General features: G+C 35.5%; 1 protein-coding gene across 2 annotated transcripts in view; it reads right to left on the reverse strand.

Annotated features, from left to right (window-relative positions):
• Positions 1–12,163, reverse strand: part of EYA3 (EYA transcriptional coactivator and phosphatase 3) — an 89,596-nt gene that overhangs the window by 30,018 nt on the left and 47,415 nt on the right. Inside the window, exons 7-8 of one of the 2 annotated variants that reach the window (XM_088790726.1) lie at positions 6,373–6,510; positions 786–871 (exon numbers count right to left, since the gene is read on the reverse strand). In XM_088790726.1, coding sequence (XP_088646852.1) covers positions 786–871; positions 6,373–6,510 — 224 coding nt within the window. The remainder of the gene's footprint in view (positions 1–785; positions 872–6,372; positions 6,511–12,163) is intronic. The other variant, XM_088790727.1, reaches the window with a different exon arrangement.

The following is a 12,163-nucleotide window of genomic DNA, read 5'->3' on the forward strand; positions in this document are numbered from 1 at the left end:
GAAAACCAAATAGAGACTGTCCATGATAGAAGACAGGATCAAAAAGAAAAGCTAAGAAAATAGGGGAGAGAGACATCCTCTGAAGAGTGCCAGGTACATAGTAGGAACTCGGTATTCGCGAATTAAAAGAATGAACAAATGCAAGAACAGTCAAACATAAAAAATGAACCAGGATAGTCGTATGTTAATTGTAGCCACACACACACAAAAATCCATGGAGACAGTAGTTGATAATACTAATTGCGGCAGAGAAACAACAAATAAAAACGTAACAAAAACAAAAAAACCTTAAAACACTGAAAATGTTACCAGTGATCTAAGCATAAAGAGTTAACAGAACACTGATCAAGACAAGATCACAAAGGAATGAGTGGTTAAATAAAAAAGTGGAAGCAATATTTATTCATTTTACAAATATTTACTATGTGCCTTTAACGTGAGTGCATTTTCCTGAACTGTAGGAATATATAAGTGAACGAAATAGAAAAATAAATCCCTATCCTCATGGAGCTTACTGGAAGGGCCAAGGTAGGAGGTAGAGACACACACAGTAGATAAAGGAGCAGATAAAACCGTATAATTGAGAGGCTTAGCAGAGAAATGAGAGAAACTGGATGGTAACCTGAGAAACTATCGAGGATTGTGGTTCTCAGGGCATCCAAAGAAGGGTCTCTCCACAGCCCACACTGGTTGTTTCTTAGATTGGCAGACTGACCATGGAAAGAAGACAGAAGAGCTAGCTAGATGAACGATATCAAATAGGATGAACAAAAGTAGCACTGTACCTGGTTTGAGATGCTGGAAACTGCTGCTGCTGGAATATTGGCAACTGTAGAAGAAGTGGATATCAGGCTGGCATTTGTGCTTGAAGCTATAGGATTGAGAGTGTTAAGAGATATTAAAGCCATTATGTAAAAGGCTAGAAAAAATTAAAAATATATTGTATCTTAAGTAAATAGATCTACAAGGATATAAAGAACATTAGCAAAGGAAACAAATACTTGTTTTGCTCTTTTGTATGCTATACCGTAATTTAGACTTGATTCAATACAACAGTTCAAACATTTTCCAGTTTTGACTTAAGTCTTCAATTATTCCTACTAAAGTCTTAGAAGGACACATATACAATGCACTGGTTCATTCTAATGATACCAATGAAATCAGAAAATAAACCAAATGACTGTAGTCCATCTTCTTGCGGCAGTTGAAAAATGACTCACCTGCAATGTGGCCTACTGACAATCAGTAGAAACAAGAGCTCTGGTAAATCCCCATGTAAATCCTACACTGTGATATTTATTGTCACTTGCCCCAAATTATGCCTTTCCTGATGCAACATAATTACTTGAGAAAGAGAGCTGATCCTCCAAATTCTAAAGTGCTTGGAGTTGCTTCTTGGGCACTACTCAAATAATGGATTATTAATGTGGATAAAAACAACAACAACCATAATCTAGCATTTAATGATTTTACTAATGAGCCTGGAAAAACTCAGAAAATATTAAATATTATTCTGGCCAGGTGAAAATGTACACTCTAAGCTAATTAGGCTGTTTGATTTGGGTTAAGTTTTTCACACCCTTCTATCACAATTCCACCAGGGTTTTAATCAAATCCTCAGTGACTAGTATTTGCCACAGAGACTTTTTTCAGGTGGACAATTTATCTAAAATTGAAGTAATGGTCCTGAATTCCTCTCTCTCACATTTCATAAGCAGACTTAGACATGGTTCCCACTGCAGTCACAAACACTGTAAGGGTTCAGCATCAGGTAGACCTATCTGACTACTTAAGTCCATTAACAACAATGTCCTCTAGATGGAAAGTTAATAGGAAAATCTCCACTAACAACAGGGCAGGTGAACAAATGCAGCAGAAACTTCAGAGTACTGGTCAAAATCAGAGGGATTTTTAAAATTCCTTTCCTCAAGGGTACTCTGCTTAGAAGAAAGTTTAAAAGAGATTAAAGCAAATTTGATATAAGGAACAGTTACTGCTGCAATGCCAGCTTTTAGATGAAAGTGTGGGGACAAAGTAGAGTTAAAGTAATGTGTCTACAGTAACAGAGCTAATGGTAAAGATGACAAAACTGGGATCTGCCAATTCTTTATCAGTTGCAGATTTAAAAACAAAAGCAGCAGCAGTAAAATATGCAACAAAAGGTACAAATTTAGAGGATCAAATAAAACTCAAGTGGTAGCTTCTACTGATATATATCTAAAGGCTATTAGCTCTCCAAATGCTAATGGCACAGCCAATTGTTTTTCATAGTCTCCACTCCTGTTCTGACAATGGAGCGTGAAATCACAGAAAGACAAAGTTTCTGAGAACAATGCCCCACTACAGGTCCACGTAATATAGTCAATATAGAGAGAGACCTCTAATCGGAAGGCTGTGGTTATAGAACTGAGAGGCACAGTTGAATTAGATGACATTGCCCCAAAGCTGGAGGCTTAACCTGAGAGTTAATGGCACATAAAAGTTGGTGCAAGATTTAGTTTCTACCCACCCCTTTAATTTTATATATGTCTTGCCACCACCCTTGCTCACCCTGGCTTTTGAGTTACTCAAAACAAGAGAGGTTCTTTTTCTCACTGGAGGACTTTTGCAATATTGCTCTCTGCCTGGATTGTTCTCCCTGGCCTGTCCTTCTCACAGAGAGTCTCTCTGACCCCTCTATTAAAACTAACGCCTTTCTTGTTTCCCAATCTAGCAATCTATTCTTTTTTCCTCTCAGAGCACTTTTCAATATCTATTTATTTATTTACTTGCTTGTTTTCTATCTCCTCCACTAGTCTGTAAGTTCCATGAAGGCAGAATCTTAGTGTCTGATTCTGGCCTATAGTAGGTGATGCTCAATAATTACCGGTGGGATTCAGTTACATCTTGTATATATGTATAACTTGTAGAATTTATGTATAGCATGTCAAGGTCATCGAAAACAAGGGAAGTCTAAAAACACTACACAGTCAAGAGGAGCCTAAGGAGACATGACAATTAAGTGAAATGTGGTGTCCTGGATGGGATTCTGGAACAGAAGAAGGACATCAGGTAAAAACTAAGGAAATTTGAATAAACTATGGACTTACTTAATAGTGTACTAATATTGGTTCATCAATTGTAACAAATGTTCCATTTTAATGGAAGATGTTAATAATGGGAAACTGTGCAAGGTGGGGGATATATATACAACTATTACCTGCTCAATTTTTCTATACATCTAAAACTATTTTAAAAGATAAAGTCTATAAAAAAAAAAATCTGGTTCACGAAAGACTATTGTGCATTACCAACAACATCAGAACCCAAAGACATTTATTAAAAGTCAAGACTGAGTTACAATTAATTTTGAAATTTCTGTAATTAATTTTGCCACTTGATTATTAATCATTTAAACCATCTCAACTGAAGAAAATAACCAGAGAATGGGTCACATACTTACAGACACTCTAGGAAAAGACTGATATAAAAAAGTCAGACCTACTTAATCAAGGGGTTTTCATGAGCACTGAGGTATAAATTAAAGGTTCTGATCAGGGTTAAGACTGTACAATTTGGTTTGTGAGATAATTTCTCTAACTTTCCCAAGGAAGATAGGCTGTTGTCATCTGAAGAATGCTTTGGGGTGGGCTGAGGGGGACATTGCTGTGTTGACCACTTAAAAAAAAAATTGATACAATGCTCCTTGTTTTTATTCTGTGGAATGACTGGGTCGTTACATAGGGGGAAGGAAGAAGCCCTGGACAGCGAATATTATTTGTCCGTGCTAAAGGAAATGAAAAGTGGGGTGGAGGAGAATGCTATTCATAATGGAGAATCCAGGTAATTTAAAAGTGCCAATAATACTCACATTTCATTTTAGCCATTGTTTCAACTTGTTTTCTACCATTTTTTTCTTCAGAATAAATGGCAAAATAATAATAATTCATCAATTTAATGAACTTTTTTTTTTTTTTTTAGCTCAAGTGGAGTGATGAAAATATCCATAAAAGAGCAGCCTAGGGGAGGTGTGGAAGCTCAAATGGGGCGTGGAGGGTGTCTAATAGGAGGGGCGGCTTGCTGAAAGGCAGGTGCAGTGATTTTTTTTTTTAATTAAAGTTTACTGGGGTGACAACGGTTAGTAAAGTTACATAGGATTCAGGTGTATAATTCTGTGATACGTCGTCTATATATCACATTGTGTGTTCACCACCCAGAGTCAGTTCTCCTTCCATCACCATATATTTGATCCCTTTTACCCTCATCTATCACCCCCTCTCCTTTACCCTCTGGTAAATCACTAAACTATTGTCCGTGTCTATGAGTTTTTGTTTCTTCATTTGTCTTGTTCCTTTGTTGTTTTCAGTTTTATATCCCACATATCAGTGAAATCATATGGTTTTCTACTTTTTCTGTCTGACTTATTTCACTTAGCATAATAACGGCGAACTTCTTTAAAAAAAATTTTTTTTTCAATTAATTACAGTTGACATTCAGTTTGGTGAACTTCTGCCTTAATTCCTACCCTGTGCGAAAGTTCTAATGAACAACAAAATGGACTAATAGGTTAACCAGAAAAAGGGAAGAAAAATTAATTTATGTATTTGCCAGTCTAGGTTCTCAGTTGTGGAACGATTGATATTGATACCACGACTTCAGTATTGACAATCATAAATATTGTGCTCATGCTCTGGGGTCAGACTGCTCAGCTTACATCCTGACTTAATTATTTACTAACTGTGACCTTGAACAAGTCACTTTGCTTTTGTGTCTTATGTTCCCCTTCTTTAAAATGGAGTTAATAATAGTACTTCCCTCATAGATGTGTTGTGAAGATTATATAAGTAAGACCTATCTATTGCGGCAAACAATGCTAAGAACATAGTGAGCACTTAATAAACACCAGCAATGATCATTATTAGCAAAATGAGGGGACATCAGGTTAATATACCAAAAGGGAAAAAAATGTACTAACAGATAAGTTAGGATGGTGGTTAATGGAGTTTAAAGGACATTTTCATGACCCTTTTAAAGAATGAGACCTAAAAGACCCCCAAAAGGTGGTTCCCCTTGTTTTACAAGGAGGGAGAAATAAGCACAGCTATTAGGTCCCTCAAATTCAAGATACAATTAGAGAGAAGTAGTGGTCCTATACCTTGGGAGAGGGTTAGTTACATAAAAAAAGAGAACCCCTTGCTTTTCTTTTTAGGAAAAAGAAAGTCTAGTTGCCTGTAGTTGGATCCAAAAGGCCTATCAACCTAGAGAAATACTTTATAAGAATGAAAGGGAATAGAAGACAAAGTCTTGCTTTGTGAGTTTTTTCCCTCCTGGTTTGTTCTCATTTTAGGAAAAAATAAGGGGGAGGGGACAAAGAAAGAAGGACAAATAGGACAACAGGAGACTCTAAACAATAGGCGGTAGATAGCTCTGAGCAAGGTCTTAGAATGTAGTGACCAGTTCTGTTCCCAATAGAGCAAGCGGTTCTCAGTCATTTCACAGAAAACAGTTAAAACTTAAAAATCAAAATATTTTGTTTAGTATAATCTGTATCAAAACATCTTTTTCATCACCAAATTTCCCATCTTAAGAGTACCTCTCAGATCAGTTTTTGCTGTCCCGCCCTCACCCCTTGGGCACCCATTTTATAAGGAATAAAATGTAAAAGCTCGGAAAAATCAGGAGAAAGGAGGCAGATGAGAGGGCAGGTCCATGGACGTAATTCACAATCTGGATCAATGACGAATTGCCTGCGCTGGATTTGGAAGCACAGGGAATTAACTCCATGGTGCCTTGTGAGTTTCTTTGTCTTCATCCCAATAGTCCCATCACACTTCTAATCTTTTAGAGGAAAAATTCAGGAAGACAGATGTCTAGAGTTCAAACTTTAATGCTATGCTTTTCATCACAAAATAGAAAGAAGACTGAACTTTTCAAGCAAGGAAAATATTCTCAGCGAGAAGTGGTAAATGGGGGTAGAGGTAGGACAAAACCACAGCAGAAAGGCAGCATACATCTTACAAAGCTGTACTCATCGCACACTCCACTCTATTTGGACTTCATATAAAAGAAGTCAGCGAAGTTCTAACCCATGAAGTCTTCTGCTCATTTATAGGACAAAATGCCACTGAGAACAGATAGGTTTTCTGGAGACCAACATGCAAAGGGGAAAGCTTCAATTTACTAAGCAGTTCACATTCAAAGGCTAAACTACTTACAAACCACACTCCTAGGTTCTGGTTTGCCCAACACAAAAAGCATGCACAAATGCACATATCACCCCCTTCTGTTTTAGAGTATAGAGCCCCTGTATTATCCAATTTATTTGGAGATACAGGTAGATTAAAAACAAAAACAGTAATAATAAAACACACACACACGACCATGCCTATTTACCTTGAATGGGATAAGAATAATGTGCTGGGCTTGGCTGGCTTGTGGTTAACCCTGTCGTGCAGGTAAGAACACTGTGTTGACTTGGAGATGGAGTCTGAATTAAACCACTTTCAGGTTTCATACCTGGCCACAATGCACCTGAATCAGATAAATTGGACCAATTACAAACAATACACTGGGACTGAGGAGCATGGTTATGCTTTCAAGTATCAGCCAGTAGTTTAAAATCTAAGTCTTAAAAGAAAAATAAATTTGCTTGTAAGAGAAAATTACTGATTCTCCCACTTATAATGTACCACAAGCAAATACAATTTCAAAGAACTGGGGAGTAGGGCCACAGAAACAAAAATCTTGTCAAACCACCAGTAGTGATATATGGAAGTTCATTTCAGTGGTTGGGGGAAATTGACTAGGGTTCAGAAAAGGAGCTACTGATACCCAACCAGAGTATTTGTTGTAAAGAGTGCCTGATGTTCATGTACAGCAATAAATCATTTATCCGCATCGTCAAGGTGGGAGACATTCCACATAAATTTAAAATTCACTTACCCATTAAACAAGCACCAAATTTTTCTAAAATGTGTTAAATACTTCTCTGCCTTCTTAAGCTGGTTATTTTGTTACCTTTGCTTCTTCTGATTAAGAAAGACATACCTGCTTATTTTTATAAATTAAAGACATTATAGAAATATGTAACTTAGAAAAAACAGTCACGTGTAATCCCATCATCCAGACTTAACCACTATTAAGTTTGCAGATGAGTCACTCAGATTTTTTCTAGGTATTTACTAATCTTTTTTTCTTCTTTTTAATAAAAATGGGATCTTATACATACTGTTCATAATTTGTTTTTCCACATAATACTTCTAAGAGACATCTTTCAATGTCAGAACATATAAATCTATCTCATACTGAGACATCACAGCTGTTCACTTTTATTTTATTTTTATCACAATGCTCCTGAGTGACAATCTTTCTAAGATACATTTATATCCTTTCCTGCCTTCTTAGCAGGAGGAAATAGTGAGCATACCTTTAGATTTTCTCAGAATTATTGTTACAAAGACTAATACTGTGCTGATATATACATATATATTACAGAGACAGAGGCTATTATGATATGTGAAGACATATGCTGAGGACTAAATAGAACGCAATTATAGTTCTCTGATTTTTAGGTTCTTTTATCACTTTGTCTTTTCTCTGTGATCTGTCACTTGACAACATTCTGTCTCTGGTTGTATCTCCCTTTTCATTTGCAGTAAACTAGGAAACCATAAACAAAGCTTTGCTTCTACATGATAGCATAAGGTTGTCCTTTATAAGTGAATAGTTTTTGTGATACCTGTAGCTATGCGAAAGTCTATTAATAAAAAAACAAAACCTTACGGTCTGGTTGTTCACTGTGTTGTGACTAGGTATGGTTGTGACTAGGTATGGTTGCTGGATCAGTATAGTTGAAGCTGATAATTAGGTCCAATAAAGTTCATCAATCAAACACATTCCAGATAAGAAATCAATACTAATGTCAGCCACAGCTTCAAATTCAACATTAAATCATTTCATTTACTCTTAATCTGATAGAATTTATAGAAATATAATGCTTTAATAATAAGACCCTCTGCTTCACCAGGGCACTGAGATATCTTAGTGCAACTCAGATCTGTAAAATTTGTTGAAAAGTAAATGTTAGAATAGTAAAAGGAAATGTGAAAATCTTAAAAGGTTGACAATGGGCCCTAACTCAAAACATTTTTAAAAAGTCATATTTTTTCTTACCTATTAAACACATAACTACTTGAGGAGACTGGGGAATATCATCATCTCTAGCATGAATTAGGAGGGCTAGCCCCCTACTCCACCCTTACTTAGTTCATGATCATTTCAAAAGTCTTATCTAGGTTAGCAAAAGCTAAAGTCCTTGCTTTCCATCTATATCTGATTTTCAACAATAAAAATATTTGAGAATGTTATTTTTTAAAAATATATGATGTGAAATTTGAATATTAGTGCCATGATTCTTGGTATAGTAATTTTTAGCAAATTGCCACTTCAATGTCACAAAAACTGAGATTTATTGTAATCAATGTCATTTTTTTCTAAATAGGTTCTGAACCTCAGGTGTTGGATTTGTGAACATGTTCATTATTACACTGTAGTAAAACACGTTCATTTTTTATAATTACACTGTATTAAACTACCACCTTATTAGCAAAAACAGTATTTATTAACTGAGGAAGTTTTGCTAGTCTCATTATTCAGTGTATTTTTTTAAGCTTCAAATGTGAAATGTCTACAAACTGGCCCTTCTTATAAGGTCAAAAGATAGGGCAAACTGTCTACAACAAGTAGGGGAATAGTTTTGAATGGTTTTGGCCAGAATCATGAAGCAGATATTTAATATACAATTATTTTATGAAAACTAGAGGAATAAAAGACAATATGGACCCTGCCTCCAGCATCACTGCGGCCTGCTCTTTAAGCATCGTCCATTACAAGCACCCTTCCAAGAATTCCAACAGGCAGCATGACCAAAGTTCGACTGTAGAGTGCTACTGCCCAGAGCAAACGAAACCAAACCCTTGATTCCTGACTACTAACTAGTGCACTGCTCTACGCCTACAAGCTACAAAGCTTCTCAAGTCATGTTAAGCACCAAGAGCCTGATGTGGAGCAACAGCTGGTCTAACAATGATGGGAAAGGAAGTCGGCCTCTGAGCACTACCCTCCTGCTGCCCCACACTGGGGTGTTACACAAACGCTACCGAAGTTTCTCAGCACAAATATGTCACTATTGGTTAGTCAATAATAAAACTAATCTGAGCAGTCAGTTTATAGTAACAGATATCAAGAGTAGTGGATCTTTAGAGATTAGTTTGGTTAGGAATTGAAGTACATGTAAATGTGAGAAAAAAACACATGAAAGAGTATCTTGGTTTGTTGATTCAGTAGCTCACTGGGATGAGTTATTATAAATACTAAGTAATTTAATCTGAGTACTTATCCAAATTATAAAATAAGTAGGTGTATATTACAGAAAATTAGGAAAATACAGAGTGTAAGGGAAAAAAATCTCATAGTCTCAACACAGAAAAAAATACAGGCAGTTCTCGCTTTTGCACAGGACTGAGTTAACTGAAACCCGTGCACACTGGAGTTGTGTCTTTGCTTTGCATGGTTCTGTGGTAACTGAGATCAAATCTGTATAGTGCATGTACCGTTAATTCCACATTTTTTCTTCCAAATTATTCTTTATGTAATATTTTTTTAAAATACTAACTTGGTATATATTATGCTACATTTTCAGTTTTACATATTGCTTTTTCCAATTAGTAATAAACTTTTCTCAAGACGCGAAATATTCTTTACGAATATGATTTATAACAGCTACACAGTTTTCCATTTTATGGATACACTGCAATTAACATAAACCTTTCGATTCAATAGTATGTATGCTGTTTCCAATCTTTTGCTATTATAAATAATGCTGCAATGAATATCTTAGTTAGTAAATTTTTGTGGGTATCTCTAATTAGTTCCATAGGATAAATTCCTAGAAATGAAATTACTGAGGGAAATGACATAAACATTCTTCAGGCTCTTAATACATATTGTGAAATCTCCATCTCACATCAATGTTCTTTTTAAAGAAGTTAGAACAGTGGTAACAAAGACAATCTTTTATGAGTGGCGAAAAACAAATGAGTACCCTTTTCTTCACACATATTCACTGAAAGTTAAACCTCTAATCCTCTTTCTGCCATCACACCACACTCCTATACAGCTCTGAAAAGAATATGACCACTATTCCTTTACTGTTATTTTTTTTTAACTCTTTTTTTTTAAGTGTGTTTTTCCAAGACCCATCAGCTCCAAGTCAAGTAGTTGTTTCAATCCAGTTGTGCAGGGCGCAGGTCACAGTAGCCCAGGTGGGGACCGAACCGGCAAACTTGCTAGAAGAGCACTGTGCTCTAACCTACTGAGCCAACCAGCCGCCCCATATTCCTTTACTTTTAAAGATTACTCATAGAATTCCTAGATTTCCTCTAGTCTTTTCTCCTTTCTTCTCTCCAAGAAGAGGAAACTTAAATTTCAAACTCAACTCTGAGACTACCTTTTTCATACAGATCTAAAATATGAGCACTTCTGGAATTAAATAGACCTGGGTTCAATTCTAGTCCTATGCATTTACTAACTGTATGACCTCAGACTAGTCACTTAACCCTTCTGGGCCTATTTCCTCATCTATAAAAAGGGATAATGCTACTACTTACTTCTTAGGACTGTTCAGAGAACTAAGTTTAAAATAATAATGCAAAGTGTGAAGTACTGACTCTTAACATACTGCTTGGCATAGTAAGCACTCAATAAATATTAGACAATATTATTACAGTGAGATTTTCGGAAGCCCTGTTTATATTTGAAATAAAGTAACAGATGGGCTAATCTAGTTTTAGTGCTACCAGGCAGTATTAAGACAACAAAATTTCCAAAATCCTCACGAAGAACTAAATGAAGTGTTTTATAATTGATTGAACACATTTTTTAAAAAGCCACATGTTAAAACATAAGGAACTTCCTTTTAAAAAGTTACTTTAATATCTTTTAATAATATATATCTTTATATCTTTACAAATTATGAGAACATGCTACATCATTCACATTACCCCAACCTAATTCGCTCCCCAAAAGTCTCATATATTACTTAAAGTCAAATTAAACTAATGATTACCTCTCTCTGAATTAGATAGATGAATTTATATAACTAGTACCCCTTGCCCCCAAATATTAAACAAAAACAGATTAATAAAAGAGTCTACTATAACCAATATTTCTTCACAATATAAACACTGTTTCCCTCAAGTTTTTAAACAGTGATTGATCTATTTTACAGAATTTTCTTTCTTTCTTTAATGCAAAGTGACATGCTGTGATCACAAAAGACACCATAATATCTAGGACCTACATGCACATGGCACTATGCTAAGTATTCCATAATCTAAGTTCAGAGATATAATGGAAGTTTTATTTAACCCTGAATAGCAAAAATGATCAACTGTTTGATAGTGTCATAAAGGGTTTGGGCTTGCTAATAATAAATTTATAATAAATCAAAACAGAGAGTAAAAAAACAATGTGAAAATACTTTATACTTACTAGCCTATTATTAAGCAGCTGTTCAAAAATCAGCTTTACTATACACAAAAAGAAATAAACATAAACATATTCACAGAGTTCTGCTTCCAAAAGGATTGTTCAGTCTTGCCTAAACATATCACAAATGTAAGCTCTGAGTATCCTGGCTGAAACTGACAAGGATGGAGGCATGGACTACAAACAGGAAAACAAGAGCATTACTGTTTCTCTTCTCTCATGAAGTCATCAACTACCACTAACGTTAAACAAACCCCTCAATTTTTGTTTCTATTAATAGCAGTCATCAGGAACCAAAGAATGCTAACAAGACTAAAAAGTAAGAAAGCTGCCACTATCATAAAAGACTAGCCAAATGGACCAGAAAAAGCAGGAATGTAGAAACCAAAAGCAGGCAACACTAATACACCCAGAATCTGTGGTGATCTGTTTGGAAGATTTTTCTAATTCCCAGCTAGTTTCAGTAAAGAGTACAGAGATAGTATCTTATTAACATACTGCATATTTTATAATAATACAGTAATCTCTCAATTTTCTGACACCAGTTCTAGGAAAACATGAAAGAGGCAATAAAGCACACTGAATAGATCTATCAACTTACACACAGAGAGAAAAATCAGTAGATATTAAGTGCCCA

Source organism: Rhinolophus sinicus, chromosome 14 (assembly GCF_057876585.1).
Source record: "Rhinolophus sinicus isolate RSI-liver-muscle chromosome 14, RSI-T2T, whole genome shotgun sequence".
NCBI classification, from domain to species: domain Eukaryota; kingdom Metazoa; phylum Chordata; class Mammalia; order Chiroptera; family Rhinolophidae; genus Rhinolophus; species Rhinolophus sinicus.